Consider the following 26,325-nt stretch of genomic DNA (forward strand, 5'->3'; position numbering starts at 1 on the left):
AATGCGTTGATGTTTTATCATCTTTGTCGCGTTCACATATGTTTAAGCATGAAAAGGCACGACACAGAGACAGGGAAAAAAACAAGTGTTTGTGATTTAGTGGTGTCTAACTGACAGAGAGCTGGTCAAAAACATTTGACTTGATTTTGCCTGAGGCTAAATCAACCCTCTCCCTGTGTGCTCAGGTCATATGTGCTATCATAGTTAATATTTCATATTAAGTAAACACTTGTATTAATATAAGGCTTCTCTCCCAGATTCTAACCTCATAAAACCGCAGAGTAATGTGACTCGGGATAGGCAGTGGAAGCAGACCAACGAGTTTACCTTGAGTCAGAGACAACAAACTTGCAGACATGCGGCAGTTAATTCCACTGAATTAAAAATAGGTTTACCTAGAAAATTCAGAATGTACAAGATGGAAGACTTACTGTAGTGTTTATTATTGCATATGGTGGGGATCGCGAGGAGCACCGACATGTGAGGACGGGTTTCTTAGCGCTCTGCAAGCGGAGAACTTTATTTACCAATTAATTGATGATATAACCCCCCGTCCCCTCCCCCTGATACAAATATTCCTTCAATAGTTATATTAAAGTCCTTAATAACTGTATGGAGAAATCGAAATGAATGATTTTAATGATAAGGTCATAGCCTAATATTAAGAGACAAATAAATGAAAAAGATTAACTGTGATGATTTTCAAGAGTTTGAAATGTATTTTTTATTTGTTGCGGCGGTGGATCGACGTCCTGCCCTCATATGTAAGCTCTCCTTGTGTTTGACTTTTGTATGCAAACTGCCAGGAGCAGGGAGGGGTTAGACAGTGTTTAAGGATACATTTGGTAATTGAACAGGTAGGGGTTAGACAGTGTTTAAGGATACATTTGGTAATTGAACAGGTAGGGGTTAGACAGTGTTTAAGGATACATTTGGCAATTGAACAGGTAGGGGTTAGACAGTGTTTAAGAATACATTTGGTAATTGAATAGGTAGGGGTTAGACAGTGTTGAAGGATACATTTGGTAGTTGAACAGGTAGGGGTTAGACAGTGTTTAAGGATACATTTGGCAATTGAACAGGTAGGGGTTAGACAGTGTTTAAGTATATATGTGGTAATTGAACAGGTAGGGGTTAGACAGTGTTTAAGGATACATTTGGTAATTGAACAGGTAGGGGTTAGACAGTGTTTAAGGATACATTTGGTAATTGAACAGGTAGGGGTTAGACAGTGTTTAAGGATACATTTGGTAATTGAACAGGTAGGGGTTAGACAGTGTTTAAGGATACATTTGGCAATTGAACAGGTAGGGGTTAGACAGTGTTTAAGTATATATGTGGTAATTGAACAGGTAGGGGTTAGACAGTGTTTAAGGATATATGTGGTGATGGAACAGGTAGGGGTTAGACAGTGTTCAAGGATATATGTGGTAATTGAACAGGTAGGGGTTAACTAAGGGGGCATCTTGCTCTATAGGATGCTACAGAGGCTGCAGTCATTGTGGAACAAACCACGTTTCAACTGGGAGTTGAAATAGCTCACCACTACACACACAGAACCGCACGCGCGCGCACACCACACACGCACACCACACACACACACACACACACACACACACACACACAAGTTGTGCACGTATCATTGACTCTCTTTGCGCCTTTATTTCTAAAAGGCGACTTACGAGTCACGAAAACATTTGGCGACTTACTCAGACAATCAGGGAGAAGGTGAAACACATATAAACGTGCGATGGGGTTATTCATTCCCATGCTGCTGGCTGCTCAGAGGTATCGCGGTCCACGGCTCTCGTGCCAACAGCGTCGGGGTCTCTCCCTCTCCTCGCGCCGTCCAGCCAGTCAGTGGGCGTGGCTTATGGGGAGGAGGAGTCGGCACGAGCGGGAGCGTCAACGTCACCATAGTGATTCACTATGAACTCCCACAGAGGGAGTTCCGTTGTACAACATCTATTTTAGACTAAAAAAACTAAATGGGCTTTGACATGTGGACACACGTAGTGTGTAATGTACGACAATAATTAGCACAATCCTAGATGAGCTTGGGAGGAGAGCAGAGATAAGAGAGAGGAGAGGAGAAGATGGAGAGGAGGGAAGAGCTGACAAGACAAAGTCACAATACTCACACACGTGGGGGGAAGCTAATCAGCAGGGTTCCGTTTAAGAAAATAAACACCCACAACGCCATAATATACATATAATATAGCCTACGCCATAAAATAAACACCAACGACACCCAATAACTGACTCTTACAATTGACCCTCTAAGGGATAATACATTTGATAAACCAATATTAATGATATAATATACTCGATTTATATTTACGTATGTCTGTTTTCGAGTATATTTCAATAAATGAGATAATCTGAATATGAGTAGTTTTAGTTGCATATTCGAGATGTATATTGAAATATTTCAATAAAACTCTTAACTTGTAGACAGAATAAACTAATTGGAAGCTCACCTACCTAACTTTCGTTAATATGATACCATTTCGTTAATGGTGGTGCAGTGAGGTCCCCCCTTCACTGTAAAGCGTCTTTGAGTTTCTAGAAAAGCGCTATATAAATTCAATCCATTATTATTAGGGGTCCGAGCAAAACTGCCCAGACCCATAACCCCTAATAACGTTTTTTTTTCCCCCTTAAATTCTGTAAAAGTCACACTGCAGCCTGTACCGTAAGTCGAAAACTCTTGAAATTTTCAGGTATGGTTACCAATAACCCCCTCTACCCATAAACACAAATGTGTGGTACTGCACCCAAAGGTGGCGCTATTGTAAAAAATCATGAATTAGGCTTATTTCTCCTCACCAGATTGACCTGGACTCAACATTTTACAGAATATTAATCTCTAGAATCAGACGCTTTTATAAAACCCTGAACATGATAAAAAGATTCACAGGCTACAGAAATAATCAAAAATTCACCTAAATCGCCACATAAAATGTTTAGACAAAGCCTCACAAAAATCATCGAACAGAATTTGTTTTACTTAGTTCCATTTGAGAAATATTGGCCAATAAAGTTGGAGCAGTTAGCCCATTTTTCTTATTTGACCATATAAGACTATTATTAGGTGGATACCAATACCCCCAAATTGTGGTACTGCACCCAAAGGTGGCGCCGTTTTAAAAAAAATATGAACTAGCCTTATTTCTCCTTACGAGATTGACCTGTACTCAACAATTCTTTCATCATATTAATCTCTAAAATCAGATGGACCTTTTTCACCCTGGTCTTCTGCTCTGAAAATGTTTACTTTTCCCACAATTTCATAGAAAACCCAAACGTCCAGTCTCAACCCATTTTGCCTATACGACCATTTTGTTATTGTATAACTACCATAGAGCCAACATTAGGTGGATACCATTAGCAGTGCAGATTTTCAGATCTGTACTCTTTTAAGAAAGCCCTTAATTCTCTTGTGAAATGTGTGCTTGGAGTTTTCTTGATGTTGTGTGCTTATCAATCCACATTTCAGAATGTGAATGAGGCTTCATGCAGTTCAGCAATGTCAGTGGCTCAACGGGATAATGCCATGTACGAGTTCGAATCCTGATTAGAGAATTATGAACAAGCTGAACATGACATTATATCATTGCCACTCATTTAAGAAACACAACATTGAACAGCACCTGATATTCATCAGGCCATCAACATTCCGGCTCATAAGTTTCCAAGAATCTGACTGCCAAGACACAGTATGGCATATTTTTCCTTCATAATCAACTCTGTCATATTAATATTTCTTCCGTTAGTGTTCTTGTCTACAAATGTATAATTTCCCCAGAATTTCAAAGATTTTTCAGGTATATGCTTTGAAGAAAGCCCTTAATTAACTTGAGAAATGTGTGCTTTGAGTTTTCTGGATGTTGTCTGCTTATCAATAGACATTTTGACGATGTGGATGAGGCTGCAGTTCAGGTGGAACATCTTTCCTTAAATATGACAATTATATGTTATATTTATATATCTTCCATCAGTGTGTTCTTGACTTTTAATTTTGCTCGGACCCCGTTAATCACCGCTTGCGGTTATTATTATTATTATTATTATTATTATTATTATTATTATTATTATTATTATTATTAATACTATGTCCAGTCACTAGATGGCAGACTAGACTCTAAACATCACGCTTGCACACGTCGTTTTAAATCCTGTAAGCTGATGTATACTTTCTACCAGCAAATGTCAATATTTGCATGTAAGAAAAACGTCAATGCTCTGTTTGATATAAGTTATTAAAGGTTGAAGGTTAGAGAAGAAATGTGTTGTGTAAATCACTTAATCTGCTACTACTATCAACAAGCAGTAGTTGCATCCATTCTTCAATTTTTTTCTCCGATCATATTCCTCGAGAGTGAAGCTCAACATTTCACACTCAGTCGCCGATGTTGAATGTAGACAAATTAATTTCCCAAACTTTGAAGAAGTAGAAAACTGCTACAATTGCTCTTTAGATGCTAAATAAGCCGCAATTAAACCTTTTACGCCCCTTCGCCAGACTTCCAGTATGCAATTTGGCTGCGGTGGAGGAGGCATAAAAAATAATTGTCCTTATTTTCCTTTCAGAACTCTACGCCCTGTGACGCGGTGTTCGGTGTCTATTTAAAGCACCATTATCTCACCACCAGGTGTGATGTTGATTTGCGATAACAGGCCATTAAAAGTCTACCGGCCCGACCCACATGATCCCTCCAACCCCATGATGGAGAGATTAACCAGTTGGTACAGTCCACTATCTGCTGTTATAGGTTTATCTATACAGCATGCATGGGTAAAAAGCTCCCACACGTTACGTCACTATAGGGTAGATTGAATTATTAAGTTACGTGTATAGCCCTTAATCACAGGTACAGTCTAAAAGGGCTTAACAGGCCATATATGTATCCACCCCTCTGACCTATAGCCCCGCCAGAGGGCAAGAACAAACTCCCTTTAAATAGCAAGGAAGAAATCTTGAGAAGGAACGCAGAGTGGGGGATCCCTCCTTCCAGGGATGAACAGGAGTGCAAGGGGGGCCATAATTGATCATAATTTAATAGATTATACACTATTTTCCTTTCTCTCGCTCTCTCGCGCCGTCCACCCACTCCCACCCCCCTCATCCCGAAGGTTTGGGGTCTTCGGCCAGGACGAGCCTGGGGCGGTGGCGCTGATGTCTCGTCTCGTCTCTGGATCTCTGACAGACGGCCAGGTTAGATAAGAGATGGGCGTGTGAACACCGGGGACACCACGGGCCACATTCGTGCTCTGGCTGGAGGAGGCATGGGGGTGACCCATCCATGGTCAGAACCGCCCCCTAAAATGAAATACAAACGTTGCGAATGAATCGATCGTCCTGGCTACGACACTAGGACTTTGCATGTAGTTTTGGTTAAACTAACCACATATTTTTTCCCCCAATCCTAATAGGCCTACTTTAAATGTTATGACTGTCTTTGATAATATCAAATTGTCCACTTCCACCTCAGCAAAGTATTGTTATAGTATTGTTCACATATCATGTGAAACTCACATTGACAATGCATGATTGATAAGACATGTGCTACAAAACGACAGATGACCACATTAGTTGTATTATTAGGTTCCCCACTGTTCCTTACCTAGTTATTCGGAAGTCAAACCTAAAGATAACCGTCTTATTTTAAACTAAATCCATCTCAATCGTTGCTTTCCCTGGGTTCACCACTAGGTGGAGCTGTTGCTTTTGAATGAGGACAGCTCGTCCTAAACGCTTTTTGATGAACTAGCTGTGAGGACTGGTTGGAGGTTAAGCAGGTGGAGACAGAGGGGATGAGGTAAGAAGTGGAGAGAGGATTCGACTGAAACGGGTTGGGTCTCATGGGTCATTCAAGATCATTCCTCTTTTTACTATCATGGCCCATGAGTTTTAGGCGCCTGTCGTGTTTCTCTGGTTTACAATGACCGGAAGGAAAATGTATTTTCACAATGGCTGTAAAAAGCACTGTGAGGAATGTTTAGTGCTGATTTATTTCCATTTAGTACGGTATAAACATATCTATAAACATTGACCTGATAAACTAGAATATTGTCATCACTTTGATGGCCCTATTGCTGAACCCCTCATACGACTCAAATTGTTCATATGAGTTCTAATAGCGATTCACCCATACACCGAATCCTCATACTTAGTATTATCTCTTAGGTACGCACATAATCTCTAATATATTTGTTTTATATCCATTTTACAACAATAATCATCATATCAATAGTCCTTTTAAGAATCATAATCATTATCATTATAATAATCGCCATGCCCTCTTTTGGAATCTCATTTTAAATCCAACCGTTTATTTTTGTCATAGAAAACCACTTTAAATACACAAACGCTATTGCATGGCGGCCATTGTGTCCTACTCCTGTTTCCTCTCCTTGTGTCCTTCCGTCCTTGCTTCCTTCTTCCTCTCTGACCTCCTCAGGTTTCGATGAGCCGGACGTGGAGTTTCCGAAACCTACCTTCGTGAAGTACATCTCATCATGTTGGCTCCCAAAGATCAGAGTCTACTGTATGCTATTGATTACATGTGGGGCGGGAATGCTCCCATGAATGGCTCTAAGCCAGGATCACTGTGTTTTAAAACAATTCATATTGGCAATAGATATGTATAGATATTATAAATACTTTTACTGAATCCAGGAGAGACTGCTACAATGGTTTGAGAGAGAGAGACACTGGCTGGCTGTCTGGCGAGTGTCTATGTCTGCCTGCCTGTCTGTCTGTCCGTCTGTCTGTCTGGCTGGCTGGCTTGCTGGCTGGCTGTCTGGCTGGCTGGCTGGCTGGCTTGCTGGCTGGCTGGCTGGCTGGCTGTCTGGCTGGCTGGCTGGCTTGCTGTCTGGCTGGCTGGCTGGCTGCGAATGCACAGTGGAGGGTGTTGCTGCCAGCTCAGTGCCATGACATTGTCTGCTTTAGTAATCCCATCACATTCACATAAGGCTGCTGGATCCACAAGATCACGAACAACCTTGCTGAAATCCCTCTTCCAGGCTTAAAGTTATGCGGATTGAGTCGAAAACAGCGGCCTGGACCAATCAGAGGGTCCTATAAGGAACTACATGATCTATGTGACAGACATGAGAGACACATGGTTCATCCAATCACCTGCCAAGTATTTAACCTTTCCCCAAACTGTTTCAAAGGAGGCCTTCCCAGGTTGTTCTGTGTAACAAATCATCTGGCGCCTCAGGTTAATATTGACCGGCACAGGCGATTATTCCTCAAATGTCAGAGGCAAAACTTGAGATGGTATCAAAATCTAAAGGCTTGCAATTCTAATACCAGAAAAACAGTGGGCCGTCTTTTTTTAAAGTTAATCCACTAGCACAAGGATTACCAGAAGTAGAGAGGGGATGTCAGGTTACGTGCAGTCGTGTTGTCTCTCTGCTTTCAGAGTGGCTTGAGGTTTAAGGAGTAGCTAACTTATTCTGGTTTCTTTTAACACTGGCGATGGAGTATTTTTATTGTAGTATGACCTGCCTAGAGGCCTGGAAAAGGAGGCTTTGAATGTATGGTTAGAGGAGAGAAAAGGAGGGACTTCCTGTTTCAGGAACACAGGTTGAGTGGAGAGAGAGGGAGGGACTTCCGTTTCAGGAACCCATGTTTAGTGGTGAGAGAGGGAGGGTGTCAGGATGTTTAATTTGATTAATCTGATGACAATCCAGTTGTAATCTGTGTATTATCAGTGTCCAAATACCCCCAATTCTCAATACTAGTTCCCCAAATAGGGTGCTATACAGGTTTCATTATATATAGGGTTTAGGAAATTAGGCAACTAGTGAGTGAAATAAAACATAACGTTAGTCTTTCAATTTTCCTTCCTCCACACACAACAGTAAGCACCCCAACACATTTATTTTCTCCTCCGTTAACCTTTGTAATGTCAAGAGCTGTATGCTTGTTTGCTCAACCGTATAAACCCCTGCAGTGACCTTTTTACAACGCCGCAAGTCTAAAGGTGATTGAACATCGTTGACCCGCTGAAAGCAGCCTTGGAAAAGTCTCTGTACGATAGAGTTTCTGAGCTTTAGGGTGATAAGTGTGTTATCCCAGCAGGGCCTTTGATTCCTGAATGTAAGCACCCACCGGTGTGGTCTAAAGCTCTTAAGGGGAGAAGTGTGGGTTTGGCTAAGAGTGTTAGCCCTGATGGGTCCATGTGGAGGGAGTCAACGCTAATGCGAACAGGAATTGGATTCTGTTGGAGTTCCTGAGGGGACTTATGGGAGCCAGGCCTATGAGTTTCAGCTGTCAACACAGACCGACAAGAAGTGGTGTTTAGTGATGCGTGAAAAACGAATTTTATCCTTTGTGGCAGCGTTGTTTCAGGCTAGGTATGAATGTTTAACATGTGGTTTATTCAGAGACTCAAGGTAAACTAGCTTGCGTTCTGGAGCTGGTTCCTCGAACACGAGTAAGAATTCAGTTTATATTGGAAGTGGGCGGAATGGTAAATAAGCCACGCCTACAGGTTTTAATTTACCCAGGTAACCCTTCAGTCGGTCTTGACTTGGGTGAAAATGGCAAAGAGGCCATATTTGTAGTGTTTTGACTTATCTTCAAACTCAAACAACTTTATATGGTGTTGTGTTGACCAGTATGTGGAGAAGAAGCCATTCGTAACTGGTGTTGGCATTCCATAGTGGTCCAATGAGATACTGATGTTGGCTTGAAAACACGTGGTCAGAATAAAGCATAGACTTAAAATAATGTACATCACAGGCCTACCTGGAACTGGGAGCGGTTCAGAACAAGAGACAATAAAGTCGCAGGGTGAGTACTACTAAATAGCATCCAATTAGAAGCGAAAACGGTTGACTCATTAAGGCCTGTTCATTAATTAATTAATAAACAATACGGAACCAGGCAGAGAACAATACAACACCACACTTTGTTTTCCTTCACTGTATATGGGACTACAATGAGATAATAATAAATAATCAATAAAGATTAACATGAACTATTGTTTCAAATTCTTCTCACTCACAAGTCCAAACCCATGATGGCTTTGCAACGGATTAGCCACCTCGTGTGTCGCCATGAACGACACAGTTATGCAGCGGCACACATTCATGTCAGCATCCATCACAGCATGTGCACGCCACTCTTTCATCTCGCTGTGCTCTATTGTGTGTGTGAGAGAGTGACAAAAGAGCGATTGTGCACAACTAGACGCCCAATGGTGGCTCATGTCACGTTTAGCATATCGAGTATTTCAGCCGGAGAGACACACATAAGAGGTTAATCTGGGATGCTGCCGGGGCCCGTGGTGACGGAGTGAGTCATCCGTGTGTATATACGGCCCGGGAGGGAGTCGTCGTTTGCCGTGGGCCTGTGGGATCTGCGTAGGCGAAGACACGATCGTCAACAAACTTGTTTTCCGTAGGAATGTCGAATGCATACACAATAAATGACACTGGTCTTTTGGGAGATGAACCGAATCACACGCAAACGAGACGAGAGACAAGGGAGGGTTGTGTGTGTGTGTGTGTGTGTGTGTGTGTGTGTGTGTGTGTGTGTGTGTGTGTGTGTGTGTGTGTGTGTGTGTGTGTGTGTGCGTGTGTGTGTGTGTGTCTGTGTGTGCGTGTGCGTGTGTGTGTGTTGTGTATAAACACACAGTGGCTTCAAGCCACTATCATTTCAAAATCAAATGATTAAGGTCTACAAATACATTTGTGAACTTTACACATCCATTTAAAGTTCATGCACACAGATGTACAATTTAAAAACGAAAACATAAATCCACTTCACTTATTAAAAAAATGTTGTAAAGGCATAAAAAAATATATATATATTAAGACATTTTATTATTTATTAAGATGTATTATTAAAATCTACCACAACTGACTTTTTAGTAGCCATGCCCAACTTTTATCCCTCGTGTATTTCCGTGAGCACTCGGGTGCACTCGGGCCGGCCCGGCGTGGAGGAGCAGAGCTCCGCTGCTGCTCGTGCGCCAGACGGTCGCTCCTCATTACCGCGGAGCCTGACGACACCTGAGAGTCGGCGAGAGCACCGAGTACACAGGTGAGTTCACACTTTACACCTCCCTAAAGCACGTAGGCCTCGCCTCGTAAACGTTTATGTTGGCTTAGGTGTGCGTAAAAACTAAGTTAGCCTCCAAAATAAAAGTTAAGTCGGGCTGATCTGGAAGTTTCCTGCAACTTGTGGTGCGTATCCTGGCTGTGACGTAGCCTGGATAAATGCTGATCTTTCGTGATGACATCTGCTCGGTATCATAGACTGAATGACTGCATTTTATCTTATATGAAGTCTTATTTCTCTCTTTATAGAACCCGTATCGCCCCCCCTCCCCCCCCCCACTGTGAGGAATGAGGAACCATTAGAAGCTCTGGTCCGGCTGAGAGGAGCTTAAAGTTGATCGTGCACTTTCCCCAGGAGCGCGCCTCTCGTTCCCGTTCCCGACCCCCCAATCCACGCAGACGTGCTCTTGAATAACCATCCGCTCAGAGGCATCATGGCAACGGGCGGATTCAAACCCAACGCCCAGACGGACTTCCTGGAGGAATGGAAAGCCAAACGCGAGAAGATGCGTCTGAAGATGCTGGGGGACATCGCCGCGGCAACCGGCGCTAGCGCGGGTCACCCGGGTGCAGGTACCCCGGGCGCAGGTACCCCCGCGGCCCCACTCGGCACAAGCCACAGCAACAAAAGCACCCCAAACATGGAGCTCAATAACAATGGGAACGTGGAGCGCGGCGGGGGGTCCGCCGGGAACATCGCGTCCGCGGCTTTGTGCCAACCCATAGCGCGGTCCATGTCGTCCCCGGCCCTGAAGAAACCCGAGGCGGAACCCCATCCCGGGCCGGCCCCGCCGGGGGGTAACCTGAAGAAGCAGTCCCATCAGCCGGAGCAGAAGGCTCCTCCTCCTCCGTGCCCGTCGGTGGACTCGAGCCCCACGGCGGCGGAGGTGGAGGAGGTGGACGGGGACCCGTCCAGTCCGTCCCCCGGCAAGGGGAAGGACAAGAAGTGCGCGGGGCCCAGCGCCAGAAAAGGCAAGGGACAGATAGAGAAGAGAAAGCTGCGGGAGAAGCGGCGATCAACAGGCGTTGTCAGTATACCGTCCAACGAGGTGAGTCTTCCAACCCCACTTTGTTTGTTTGTTTGTGTGTTTGTTTGCCAGTGTGATGGTGGGCACACAAGTCATAGCTGTCAATTACCCACAGAACTACCTGAAGCACCTTGCAACTTAACAAACATAACAGAAATCGGTTTCTGTTCAAATCCTGTACACACAGGCACAGGCACACGCACAGTCCATATTTACCAACAGCACACACAAAAAAATTGTGTGCGATTGAAAGAAAATAGTTTTTTATAATGTCATGGGAAAATGCCTTTAGATAACACCCAGGCCAAAAGCCAAATCCAATGCATGAGCATGCAGGTATGAACAGGTGCTCACAAACACTTTGGACGAAGTCCCATAACTTAAGCGATAAAGGAAACCACCTCGGCCCTGCAGAGAGGTTGTGGTCAAACTCCACAACTCAGACTTTGACCGTGGTGTTGCTTGTTGCTGTACTTTGTGTTATTATGCACTCACCGGGCCGTAGCTAATGCTAGGGGTTTCCTACTTTGGGGTTGGGTGGAGGAGGAGGAGGAGGAGGAGGAGGAGGAGGAGGAGGTTGCGGCTGACTATGCCAATGGGCATCTATACGCTATAAGCTAGCAGGAACGGCTAACATTTGGACAAGTGAGTGTTTGTTTTGTGTGTGAGAGAGAGAGAGAGAGAGAGAGAGAGAGAGAGAGAGAGAGAGAGAGAGAGAGAGAGAGAGAGAGAGAGAGAGAGAGAGAGAGAGAGCTGGAAAGCCGTTTATCTTGCGGTTCAATCTATCCACTGCAGAACTCTATGGTTCTATCTGGAATGCTGCATGCGTTCCCAGAGCAGTCTGATTAACCAGGCCCTCACACAGACCGCTCTACAGTCGAGGGCTATTTCTATGTCAATCACAGTCTACGATCCTGTTCCCCCTAATGATCACATTTCACATCTCCCCTTTTAGTCCAACCTATCCTCAACGACGGATTCTCACTCACACTCGCAATCACAGAACCTCATTTCGACCTCATCCCAATTTCCTGAGCGGAGGGGGCTAACCATGGGGTGTTGGGTAACCCAACACCCAAACAGTTGACACAGCAGATCTCTTCTCGCCGGCCGCGCAAGCCCTTAATCCCAGTTCAATAGCGCGTGGAAGCAGCTGCTGTCTTTGTCTCCCTCCCAGGTGCCAAGTCCGGCCGCGGCCCCGCGTCGATCGCTGTATACGCGACCGGCGACGCGGGGAATCGAGATGTGAACGAGAGGCCTGCTAGGGGGGAAAGGAAACTCAGCTGTTTGTCGGTTTGGCTCGGACAGTGCAGTGCAGTGTATTGCGGTGTGGTTCTGCACAGGGGAAAACGGTATTGCCCGGCCGGTCTTTGTTGTCCTAGAAAGGGTTTTGGGGGGGGGGGGGGGGGGGGGGATGAGCAGAACAACACTGCAGGAAACAGATTTGTGAACGCTGCCTCGGTGTTAACGTGAGACCGGGCCGGTGGTTTAACCAAAGCAAGCGCTTGTGGCGGTTGGGGAGGAAAGGTCAAAGTTCACCGTCGACCACGGACAAGTGCGTCATACCGTGTGTCAGATGAACACAGGCGCATGGTTGGGTACCTGTGTTGGGGCATGAGGGTGGCCTTTGACCCTAACTGCCCCCCCCCCCCCCCCGTGTGTGTGTGTGTGTGTGTGTGTGTGTGTGTGTGTGTGTGTGTGTGTGAGCCTTATCACAGATAAACCCGTTACTTTTCACCGGGTCTGGACCTGATTACCTTCCAGATCGTGTGTGTGTGTGTGTAACCCTAGTGAGTTATGAGCTCCCGACCATGGAACGTGTACTCCGATGTGGGTGACTGGTTCAGTGGATCAAGGCCATGGCCACGGTGAACATGGAGGGGCCCCTTTACAGCGTGGCCCCTACTCCAGCGAGGCCCTCGTGCTGCTGTTTGACGGCACGGTATTGTACAACGCTCTGACACCCTGCACATAATGACGGCATTACCGGCGATCGGCCCGCTAAGGGACCACAGGGCAGTCCGTCCAGAGGGATTACCTCATCTCGCAGGGCACTGTTTGTTCAGCGTGGCGACTTTGTTTGCCGTTATGATCATGTGGTTCTGGGGCAGAGCGCAACGGCCAAGGTGTTGGCTTCTGTAGGCGAGCTGCTTGCTGTGTTTGTGTTGGGTGTTTCTCGCTAGTTTTTGCTCTGTTGCGTGTGGGTTGGACGTGCTGGCACTTATTACTTATTGTATGGTGTTTGTCCTTGCACTTACTGTACACACTTGTTGAATGGTGTACGTGCTGGCACTAAATGTGCGCACCTGTTGTATGTTGTCCGTCCTTGCACTTAATGTACGCACTTATTGTATGTTGTACGTCCTTGCCCTTAAAAATCGTATAGCCTCTTATCCTAGCTAGCTTTGTTGTATATGGGGAATGGGTCAACCTAGCGATTGTTAGTGCTCGGCACTTGGTTCTATGAACATCCTTACTGTACCGACAGCGATATATTGCTTCCCTTTCTTCTGACAAATGTAAGTCGCTTTGGGTCAAAGCTTCTGCTAAATGTCCTAAATGTTAATGAAATGTGTCACCGTTTTAATCCGCTCGCTGGTCAGACGTGTTGGTCCCCCGTTGAGATTTGAAAGTCGACGTGTAAAACCAAACAGGGTCGTATTTTTGAGTTGGCGGTTTTGTCGTAAGCTTTTAGCAACCATTTAGGGGCTAAATGACCGTCCTGTTTTTCATAGTGAACGGTAATCAGGCAACGAGAGGATTTCGCCAGAACGCTCTTGCCATGTTTTAATGGAAAGTACCGGCATGGGTGATCAAACTGTCTCTCCTCGCTTCACTAAAACATCCGTTAGCGACATAATTAGGGTAATTGACTTCCATGTACCATTTCAGCCGCAAACATGTAGCGTGCACCACAAATAAAAAAGTACTCAACATGGCACTTATGTCATTTGGAATCCATTAGCGCCTATAGTTCCATTGTTTTACATTTGTGGCAGGAACGCACAAACTAAAGGGGATTTGGTAAGAGGAATTTCAGGGACTGATGTTTTATGAGTATTTATGTCAGGAGTTTTCATGTATGTTAGTTAGTTATGGCACCCATTGCACTCCTGGTCTTCCCTGGAAGGTGAGATCCCCAACTCTGCCGTCCTTGTCAAGATTTCTAACTTGCTAATTAAGAGAGTTTTTCCCTCTGGGGGGCTAGGGTCAGGGGGGTGTCATACATATACGGCCTGTTAAGCCCTTTGAGACGGTACCTGTGATCAAGGGCTACACAAACAAGATTGAATCAAATATAATTTTCCCTGACTGAGGCGTTGTTGAATGCTGTGCCCTTACCTCTACAGCCAAGCTGACGTTCCATGTCAGAGGGGCAGGGCTTCAGATTCGTGTGACCCTGTCGTACTCATCCCATTAAAGGTCCACTTAAAGAGTTCCCAGACCACTTACCGCTGAGACAGTAGCCTCTGCAGTAGGGTCATTACTCTCCTCTCTTGTCCCTGTGGAGCTCAGCACATCTGCCGGAGCGTGGCCTGCAGCTGTGTGTTTGCGGTGCGAGGACTTTGAAGGCCACCGGAGGCCCTTACCGTCTTGGGTTTTCCCGATGTCTGGGTCTGGTTCTGGTCTGTGTTGTTGACAGACTGTCTGTGTATCTTCTGACGTTGATTACGGTTAAGTTCCTTCTTATGCTTCAGGGGAGACTTTGTTTTGAGTTCAACAATGTGCCTCGATAAAAGGTTCCTTCTTCCTGGACTGTATCAATCATGTCATGCATACAGTATTTACTGGATTGCCAATTTTGGGATGCATAACTTGGAGAACTTAATTGTAGATTGTTTCCAATGATGGAGTGTGTTAAAATTTAAGTGTTTAAAATGGTCAAATACAAGAGAGGTTAAATATTACGCATTGTCAGTAATTCTAATGCCAACCAGCTAAGAGTGAATGCTAAGAAGTGGAGAGTGAAGTGTCACTGCCTCCCCTAATTGTAATGCTAACCAGTTACGGGCTAACGGCTACATGTTGTTGTATGACATTCCACCAGGATGGAATGAAGAATGAAAAATCTACATTGTGTGGGAATAGAGTTTCACTCGCTGTTTTAACTCTTTCCCCAAACAAGGTCATGTAATCACGGCAACACAACACTGGGATTTTTATCAGCTGCTTAGGTAAGCGGGAAGTTATTTGGGCGTTTTGGGATGTTTTTTTCCTTTCCCCCTCAATCTTCAGTTGTTGGGTTGAACAACAGGAATGTTAAACTCCTTAATGGAACCAGGCCGGTCTGCCAGGTACCCGGGAGCGGTTCCCAGGAACGTTTTGCTTGCTTGAGCTATTGGAACGAACCCAAGATGGCCGACGAGGGTCACAGTCACTCAAAGGCATGGATCGGTGATGAAAACCAATCCTTGGACCGAGCCGTTCTGTGAAACTTGGTGGAAGTCCAGCATGGAAGGAGGGAGGGAGGGAGGGTGAGGGTGGGGGGGGGGGAAGGAAGAAGAAAGGAATGTGGAAGTGCTGGCCTCCATCCACCACATCGTTAACTGTTTGAGGGCCCCTTTATTGGGTCGCAGGGGTCTCTCAGCACCTCGTAAAAACCCACGTAATGGAGCGTGGCACGGGGATTCTGTGCAGTTACTCTCACCCTCGCCATATTACTCTGTCGACTTTGGTTCCAATGGAAACATTAAAAAGTCCCAGGCACCCCTACCACACTCACCGGCATCTCTACCAAAATCGTCACCGCCACCACCTGTGCTTCTCAAGAGGTGAGCGTCAGCGGAATGCCCTGTCGTCATGGCAACGCAGGCTCTCGGGTCCGAGTGATGTGATGGGACCCGGGGCAGACAGCTGTCCAGACGTACATCTGAGAATACGTATTTGAACTGATTTTTCAACCATATTTTACTTTTCTGTATTATTTGAGTTGGCATGGTTTGAAAGTTCGATCGAATATTTCTCCTCAAGTCGACCAGAACAAATACTAAATCTTTATTATGGTCTGTCCTCCGCTGCACTGAGTGTGGGGGGGGCTGTTATTTATACACACACACACACACACACACACACACACACACACACACACACACACACACACACACACACACACACACACACACACACACACACACACACACACACACACACACACACACACACAATCTCGATCCAGTCCAGTATCTAGGTCAAGGCACTGTCGCTGAGCATTCAGGAGAACCTGATGGTCTGTTAATCATTACCCCACACACACACACACACACATGGTACAACAATGCACAGTCATGCAAGACCTGTGTTGAACTGAGTGACGAGGCTTCTTGTGGTTGAGGGAGAGGAAATGTGCCTCTTAGATTTCTTGGTCCAAATAAAGGCGGCAGGTGATCAGTGTCCCTGTGCATTCTTTTGTTTTCTTACCTCAGTTTCAGTCCATAAATTGTGATAAATAATGAAAAAACGGTTGTTATCATTCGCCAGAGCCCAAAGTGATGTTGGAGGTTTTGCTCGATTTTGTTTTAACTGGCAGCCAAAGAGTCTTCACCATTTGTGGGATGATCTGTAAACTCGGTAGAACACACACACACACACACACACACACACACACACACACACACACACACACACACACACACACACACACACACACACACACACACACACACACACACACACACACCAGCCTGACCAAGATAGCTTTTCATACCGCCCGCGTGTTCGCCTGAGATGCCTGTAAGCCAAGCAGCAGTTTCGGTGCAGACCCTGGGGATTACCAGATGTTTCTGTGTAAACAAGTCTTTAAACTTCCCTCTTCCCGCCAGCAGATAAAATTCCTGTATTTTACTGCTGTTATATCCCTTATTAAGCCCCGTTACTTATCGGATGTGACACCAGTAACATAAGCCCTGGCTACCTTGCATAACTTTCATGAAAGATGGATTTGCTTATCAGTTAATATATGAGCTTATGTTACGTTGTTGTGGAAATAATAACGATTTCTGAATTGTTCTGATTGTAATTCATTTGTGGTTATATCCGGAGCGTTTTGCCGTATTTTAAAATGCACGTCCTTGTGGGGCAGGTAGTGTTGACTACTGGAAAGGCTGAGGACATTGGCGTTTGAAACCTCGTTCCTTTCAGCCGGGAGACGGAACACGTACTAATGTAAGATTGCAAAAAATACCAATCCTATGACAATTAATAACTGCTAGCTGTGTACAAGTGTAGCTTCTTCAGATACCGCAAGGCACCTCAGTCCCATGAGCGCCTGAGGAAAAACCCAGACAATCTGTCCAGCTTGTGTGTGTGTGTGTGTGTGTGTGTGTGTGTGTGTGTGTGTGTGTGTGTGTGTGTATCCCTCCCTCCCCAGCAGGGGAGAAGCAGGCGGATCACCAGAGAGTGTCTGATCCTGCTCCTCTCCCCCCCCCACTGTGTGTGTGTGATTCAGTTTGTTAGACATTCCTGTCTGTTTGGTGACGGCTGCTGGGAACGTGTGAGTCTGACCCTAATCAGTCGCTCTGCTTGATTAGAAATTCGTGAGCCTGTTAGTGTTCATTAAGGTAGAATAAAACAAATCACTCCACTCGTCCCCTCTCTCTCTCCCTCTCTCCATCTCTACATTTCCCCCTCCTCCCGTTCCCACTATCTCTATTTTTGCACTCCCGTCCCATGCTGAGACCACTCATTCATGCCCTGTTGCTTTCCATTCCCCGCTGGGTCCGTCTGATTACAATTAAGCAGGGGTTCGAATCGGTCGACGAGTTTTAGATAAATCGCTTGTTTTGAACGTAAAATATAACAAAGTACACACATTTCCTTGAGTCAAAGCTGTGTTTGTACACACTTTCTATAAAGCGCTTCACTGAATGAAAGGATTGGCATTCGACTGATATAGGCCCCGTCCCCACGGAAATTATTTTTTTATGAAAATGCAGAAGTCTTGTCAGTTTGGGTTGACCGTCCAGACAGATCCAGTATTTCCGTTGCCTGAAAACACACCTTTTTGAAACCTGGTCCCAGGGTGAAAAGGAGAAAAACGGTCTACCTGTAGGCATTCCTCAGCAGTTACACCGACCCCCACCTGCTCATCAATGACATGAATCTGAGTTCACAGTCACTTTGGGTCGTCAACATGGCTTTCTGTCACCAAAGCCTTGTCTACACAGTTAACTCAGTGAAGGACTTCTCCTGTGTCTACGAGAGATGACAGACAGATCCTGATCATGGCACAAAAAAGTACTGGGTTGTGTTATGGATGTTGCGGATAATATACCACAAACTTGTTTGGTATACTTGGTGTTGACTTATTTTCTCACTGTCTCAATGACTTGAGCAGCTTGTGTTACAGATAGAGAAATAAATTGACCGCCGGGTGAAACAAAGGATAACAAGTAACCGTTTAAAATGCAGCCTCAGTGGTGTTCTGGTATTCCAGGCGTATGTGTTTTATCATAGCTCGTCTGTGAGGAAGCAGGGACTGATGATAATGAACTCATCTGTATTCTCCCCCCAGCACAGCTTTAATATATTGGTTTATTGAAAGAAAAATGAAAGCTGGTGAAGAGATTAAATCTTCACCCTCCTTCGGTATCTTCCATATGGGGATATTTAGAGCGGACGCAGTACTTTCTTTTAGTGGATTGATGGAAAATGTATTTAATACTTATCTTATTTGGTGTAAATTGATGGTATTTATGCCAAGTTAAACACAGAGGATTCTCATGTTGTACCTACAGAGTGTTGTCGACCTAGTATCACTAATGGTACCGGGCATTGTGGGTGATATAAAATCGTAATCACAACATTTTGTTTCTTCGTCTCCCCCCAGTCCCCCGACATGGTTCGCTCCATTACCCCCGCGTCGGTCCAGACCACATTCCTTTGTGTGATCTTGACCAGTGCTTAATTGGTCGTTTGAGTCATCACTGTGTCATGTTCGGGCAGTGAGACGCCTCTGAATCCCTCGTTGTCTTTGTAAAACGGTCCACAAAACAAGAAAGCCGTCATTAGATCCGATCCTCTCGGCCCGGCATGACGTCGCTGTAGGACAACAGCAGCAACGTCAACAACAACGATGACAGCCTGATTGGACCGGTCCAATCCGTACCTCGAAGCCTGCGGACGAGTTTGCGAGGTTGTAGCACAGCGAGCGCAGTCTGTACTAAGAGCTTTTTACATGCCACCTGTTGTTTGTTGGTGTTGTTAAAGGAGGGTTTATTTGGGCTAATAAGCACCAAGTCTGCCCTCCTGAGCTTCAAACGGCTCTCTTGAATCGTGTGCTCGTTGCTTGGTGTTTGGTTTAATGTGGCGATATCTTTGGGATCCATCTCCGTCCGTTCCCACTCCAGAGATGACTCCTAATGATTAACTTGTCTGTGTTTCTCTCCCGGCTCCTCGGCTGCATTATTGGGTTAATGACCGTCATCTCTTCAGCGTCTGCTTCGTGCGTACAGTAGGGCACTCTCGACGAATCAATAGGCTGCTCAGAGGAAAACGACCCCAGAAATAGTTGGAAGGGTATGACACCCTATTTCTAACCACGGGGAGGAAAGGCTGCTCTTATTTTAAATCGCGAAGGGGAAATGACATGCTTTCATGCCGGGAACTGAAACACACAGAACAGATAAATGGTAAATGGACTGCATTTATATAGCGCTTTGCTAACCAGTGGCCACTCAAAGCGCTGTGCAATGTCGCCCAACATTTACCCATTCATGCACACATTCACACACCGACGGCGGTGTCAACCGTACAAGGCGACAGCCGGCTCATCGGGTGCAGTTAGGGTGAGCTGTCCTCTTGGATGTCTTCCTCGGGGACACCTCGACACTCTGTAGGAGGAGCCGGGGATAGGACTAGCAACCTTCAGGTCACCAGGGCAACCTGCTCTACTACCTGAGCCACATGCCGCAGTAAAACAGACTTAAACCAGACAACAGACTTATTACAGACCAAAACGCTGCACCAGCAGGGGTACTCTGCTTTGAAGGGCCGCAGGGGGAAAACAACCGACTTCTATCCCGGCAGTTGGAATGGAGCTCAGACTGGATTGATGCTCGGCGACATGTGCTCCCCTCCACGGTGGGGGGGGGTGTTCCTCCGCGCCCGCCTCTAATTTGGCGTCGGCCACGCCATAAACTGCCGGTGACCTAATCAAAGTGACAGACTAGCGCCGTGGGCCCCCAGGAGACGGCCCCCGATGGTTTTGTAAAACGCTCCCGTCGTCCGCGTGCATACTAATGCGTGTTATCTGCACAGAGGTGGCTGCTGCTGTTTCTCTTTCTCAAACTCTCTCTCTCATTCTGGTCGGTTTTCCTCCCTCAGGTCAAGTCAGATCGGTGGTGTTTTATTATTTTTTTTTTTCGGTTTGTTTGCCCTATCAGAAGAGCCTCGGGCGAGTGTCAGACATCACAAACCGCTTCAAAGAGAGCAGAACAAACGTATGCACTGCAAAATCAGAAAGCAGCAGAAAATAATGCGGAGACACGTCCCTGACTGCTGTGCCCCAGATAATAAAAAAAGATAGTTTTTGTGTTTTTCTTTTCTTCTATTGTACACGTTCTGCCTCGGTGTGGCTCATAAACCCTCCCCTGAGGCACACCTGTGTGGCCATGTCTCTCTACCTCTGGGTCGGGAACCCATTTGGTGTAGCCTTGAGTGTAGATGGGGTCATGTCGGATGTTTGACTTGAGTGACTCGCGCTATAGAAATACGATGGTGCCTTTTTCGACAGGGCTGTAGGTATTGTTGGAGTATGACTGGGGAAAAGGCCAGGGGGTGTTTATATTGAAGTAGTTGTGGTTGTTTTTTCCCATTAGTTATGTGTTGTAAGACTATATTTGAGTCTTTCATTTCATAAATAATATCAAACATGCATCAGAATAGAGATGGGCGATATGGCCTAAAATCCATATTGCGATATATATTGCAGCCTCTTGCGATAACGATATATATCACGATATCAAATCATAAAATAACCGTTTCAGAACAGGTTACATAGACCCTAAGGAAAGCCAAACTGCTAAATGTATTTAAAAAAAGAGAAATATAGTATCAAATATAGTATCATCAAGGTCATTTCGAGAACATTTATTGTGAAACACTGTAATCATACAACATAATGTTGTAGATAAATAAAATTAGTATTGGGTTTCTCTGCTTTAGTGCAAACCATTCTAAAAGGCACTACACTTAGTTTAAGTCCTTGGTTCTTAAATGCCACCCAAGATGCAGAGAACAGGAAAAACGGGTGTCTTTCTAGAAAAGGAACAGACACTGTACTGACAATTAGGGATGGGCATGATTCATTGATGATCGATCATTGATTGTTAAGATTTTTGTCGATTACGTGATATTTTTAACCATCAAAAGGAGGTTGACCCAGCCGGAGAGGTGGTCTCGGAGACGTTGCTCAACATGGAGCAAAGAGGAGACGGAACGTCTTTTGGATATTTGGGTCCGATATCCAAAAGACATTCCGACAGTCCGACAAAAGCAAGTAAAAAGTATGCTGGAAAACATAACTTACAAATGCCGATGCATTTAACACATTCCGAGTCAGGATGAGGGAGAAGGAGTTGGACCAGTCCGCAGATCAATGTATATCACGCTGGATATCCATGATTGTTTACTTTCACTGGAGCTTCCCCCCCCCCCCCCCCTTTTTCTTTAACGCTTTACAACGCCCCAGACCTTTTTGTCCAATGATTTAACCCATTCAGACCGGATCACGCATCTGTGCGTGTTTCCCTTTAAGACCGGATTGCGCATCAATGCGTGTTTACCAACCCATTTGTACCGGCTGCGCGGAGCAACATTGTATCTACTAGATACAATGTTGCGCCGCACAGCAGCCGGTACAAATGGGTTGACGTTCTTTGCACACATGCAGGTTTGTTGACGAATTCTGGCACTGTTGCGAAAATTGCAATGTGAAAAGGAATTGCACCAAACCAAAAATTAAGCATTGTATTTTGCGTCATCAACATGCATTATCGCGATAGAGCGATATAATTAAAATCTCTATCGTATTCCATTTTTTAATCGTTTATATCGTATATCGTTTATATCGCGCATTACTACATCAGAAGTCACCAAAGCCCAAATTGAGAACACTTTTGTTGGATTATCTGACCAGCTCTGACCCCACCCTCAAAAAAAAGGTTTAACTAATAATGATCTTTGTCTAATAATGAATGATCACCAACTAATAATGAAAATTGTCACCATTTGTGAAGCTATTGGCATCACATGTTTGTTGTTTAAACTTGATAAAGGCCAAATTAATTACAAATTGTAATAAGTACATTGTTCAAGGCAATCGATTTCTCAATTGAGTAATAATTCCACCACTAGGATAAACCCTGCTCAACAAACTTGCCTCTACTCTCCATCTCTCTAGTACTTTGGGATTCAGTATTTTGTCCATCCTGTTCATTTTATTTCTTTGTCCCTCTCCCTCTCTGCCTTTGATATCTTCTGGTATTTGCCCTTCGGACACACATGATCTATTTAGCTCTGCTCGGAATGCAGGCCTATGTTTTTTTTTCCCCCCCCCCCATCTTTTATTTTTGATATAGTTTTGTTTTTTTACTCTTTAAATAAGACAAGTCCCATTCGCGGCCGTGTCCTCAAGCGGCTCATTTGCATCCAGCCCGTGGAACGTACAAGTCCCGGACACATGGTTTGAGTTTTTAAACTGGCGCTAGGATTAGAAGTTTTTTTTCCACCTTGCTACTATTGTCTCTCTCTCTCTCTCTCTGGCTGTCTCTCTCTTCGTCACTCAGTCCCACCAACTGTCTCTCTCTCCTGTATCTGTTTCTTTGAGGGTTTCTCTCGCTCTTCTCCTGTGCTCTGTCACTTTCTCAGTCTCTGGTGCTTTCAGGCCATCACTCGCACTCTGTCTGTCAGGCTTCATCTCTCAGTCCCTCGCTCTCTCTCTGATTCAATATCTCTCCCTGTTTCCCTTTCACTGTCCCATCTGTACAGATAGACAGACGGTCTTGAATTCAGTCTGGATCTCTCTCTCTCTCTCTCTCGCTTTCAGTCCCCCTTTCCCTCTCTGCCTTTTCTCCTCTCTTGCCAAGTCAGAAGATCAGATCAAGCAGTGTTTGGCTTTGAGTCTAACTGAGTAGGGGAACCAAATGGGCTGAAAAGGACAGAATATGGAGGGGGATGTGATGCAATCCAAACCTCGTGAAATGTCATCCAGTTGAAGAAGTCCTCTGGCCCCCATTTTCAACATGGCAGGGGAAAGAACAGTTAATGTTAAAATTTTCATATCTGCCGCAATAAACCGCTTTTAAAAACATTTCAGATATTTTCTATGTATTTAATGAGCGGCGTGTGTCTTAGGAGGTAGAGCGGCTCGGCTGGTAACCAGAAGGTTGCTAGTCCGATCCACGGCTCCTCCTAGCTGAGAGTATTGAGGTGTCCTTGAGCAAGGCACCTAACCCTAACTGCTCCCGACGAGCTGCCTGTCGCCTTGCATGGTTGACAACGCCTTGAGTGTGTGAGGGTGTGCATGTTGGGACATATTGTGAATGTGATGCGTTCATGCAGAACAGAACGGCCTGCGTCAGCGCGACGGATTCCCCATATGGAAATCCCCATCATTCCCTGGATACCTTTGGAGTTTCGACAATGGTTTCCATAAAATTCCCTTTCAGCTGTGTCCACAATAAAACGGCACAGCTGAAAGGTACACATGCATTTCAATTGTACTGGATATTTTGACGTTTCACCTACTGTCGCTCCGGACAGAACAACTAAATCCTGATGATACTGCAGAATCCCATCTTTGGGCAATCATTTCCTCCTCCTGATTTTAGTCTTAGAACAAGGAATCCACCTCAAACACTAGCTTCTCCTAAACATGGATGTAGCAAAGAGTAGTAAATTCTTTACTACATGGATGTAGAAAAGAACACACAAAAAAAAATGTTGCATTCTAATAAAAAAGTCGGAATATTCCTAAGAAGTAAAAGGTCATCGCCCTTTGAAAGGGTGTACTGGCATTACCCTGCTTTTATATTATCATTATATCAGTGGCATAAAATGGTCTCAAAACCACAATATTGTTTATGGCACATATTTCTGGGACCGTATATCTTGAAACCGGCGTAGTGACCTCGACTCCCTTCCTGGAAGGAGGAATCCCGCACGGCGTTCCTTCTCGAGATTCCTTCCTTGCTAATTAAGGGAGATTTTCCTGCCCTCTCGGGGGCGGTCCTAAACACTCGGCCTGTTAAGCCCTTTCAGTCTACCCGTGATTAAGCGCTACACAAATACAGTCGAATTAAACCCACTTCCCCACGCACAAGACTTCCCCTCATTACCTCTAACCCCCTCGCCCCCCCCCGAGTCAGCGGGGTTACACTCGCACCATGAACCCCCTGGCGGTGGTGGTGTTGCGGGGGGGTGGTGGTGGTGGTGTGGGCCCCTGGCATGAGTCACGGCCTGCGCAGCGCACGTCGCTGGACACACACAATGGCCTCTGTACACAATGCCGACGCTAGGCCGCCCCGCCCGCGCAGGAATGCCAGGCACGCCGCAGCCCCGCTTCCCGACACACTGTGTCTGTGTATTGTGTTCCCGCCCCCCCCCCCCCCCCCCCCCCCCCCCCCCCCCCCCCCCCCCCCCCCCCCCCGCTGAGCCAGGAGCCGGGGGCCATGGAAGACCAACCCTGCTGCACCCGGTAACCTGGCACAGATGGTGCATACCTGGGTATGAGCATATTGGGATCATGGCTGCTGAACACCTTGAGAGGAGAAGGGAGGGGTGGAAGTGATTCTTGACTCGTGGCGCTCACGCGCGCGTGTGTAGAGACGCACACACAGACAGACAGAGCAGAGAGACACGCATAGACACACACACACACACACACACACACACACACACACACACACACACACACACACAAACACACACATAGACAGACAGACAGAGACACACACATAGACAGACAGACAGAGACACACACACACACACACACACACACACACACACACACACACACACACACACACACACACACACACACACACACACACACACACACACACACACACACACACACACACAGACCGAGACACAGACCGAGACACAGACAGACAGACAGACAGACAGAGTGAGAGAGAGAGTAGGTCACATTCAATTATTTTTTCATAAACTTTGCTGCCTTTCTGGCAAACATCAAATAGAAAATTAAATCGGAAGCACAAAAGAACACGAAGGTAAGAGCTAAACCCCAGGGCGATGGGGAGAAGCAAACTTTCAAGTGTTTGTTTTCTTGTTTGTTTGTGTCTTACCATCAAAGTATCTCCACGCTGTCGTGAAACACTATCTTGCTCGCCTGCTGAGGCACAGAGCTGGGTAGATGAGGACAAACTTAAGATGAGTGTATCCTCAAAGATAGCGCCATCTTACAAGGAACTCCACTCTTACACAACCACAAAAATCGTTTGGCCAAATTAAGATGTCATCACTTCAAAATGTTATTGATGTCAATTCTTTGTTTCCTTACTTTTAGGCACATTTGTCCTTGGCTAGATTGTCTTGTTACAAACTCAGCCTTAGGATATTGCAGAGGAGGCTCCACTGGGAATGACCAGTAACCCTAGCATATCCTACCAGTTGGGCTACTGGACCACATTATTTCCCATTTATTTATTTGATTCCCCACTAAACTGCTATTTTGACCAAAAGCGCAAGCTCAAAATGTGTTGCACCCCACCGGTACCTGTGTTTATCCAAATAGTTCTCTCTCTCTCTCGTGTGTCTCTCGCCCCCTCTCGCTCTCTGATTATGCTGCCCACTCTCCCCCCTTGAGGGGTACTTCAAACAGTGGCTGAAGGGCTTCTACTGTTTGGATTATGAAAGGGTGAGCAATCACAGTCCGCTGCCAGAGATGACTCATTACCTGGCAGGCAGCCTTACCTTGGCCGCTGGGCTGAAACGACTTGCTGGTGATTAAATAAAATCTTGTTTAAAATACACATGGCTATTCTTCATGTAAAAAAACCTTCAATAGTTCAAACTAGTGTTTGTGGGGTAGGATAATTTAGTGATTAGCCAATGTCATCAGCCTGACCTGGAGTCATCCCGAAGCAAGAAGCCCTGACCCCTACCTGCTCCATAGAAAACCCGCATCTGAATCACTTCACAGGGTTTTGGATACGAACGTCCGCTAAAAGTCTGAGTAGTAAAGAGTAGATGCATT

At 45.6% G+C, this 26,325-nt stretch overlaps 1 protein-coding gene across 2 annotated transcripts in view; it reads left to right on the top strand.

Moving 5' to 3' along the window:
* The first annotated feature begins 9,959 nt into the window (after nt 1–9,959).
* The window catches only part of pawr (PRKC, apoptosis, WT1, regulator), a 49,407-nt gene continuing 33,041 nt past the window's right edge, over nt 9,960–26,325 (top strand). The window contains exons 1-2 of one of the 2 annotated variants that reach the window (XM_079755650.1): nt 9,960–10,063; nt 10,436–11,129. In XM_079755650.1, the coding sequence (XP_079611776.1) occupies nt 10,515–11,129 (615 nt within the window). In that variant the 5' untranslated portion in view covers nt 9,960–10,063; nt 10,436–10,514. Of the gene's footprint in view, nt 10,064–10,329; nt 11,130–26,325 lie in introns of both variants that reach the window. The other variant, XM_079755649.1, reaches the window with a different exon arrangement.

The sequence above is a fragment of the Pollachius pollachius genome (assembly GCF_949987615.1).
Source record: "Pollachius pollachius genome assembly, chromosome: 18".
In the NCBI taxonomy this organism is placed as follows: domain Eukaryota; kingdom Metazoa; phylum Chordata; class Actinopteri; order Gadiformes; family Gadidae; genus Pollachius; species Pollachius pollachius.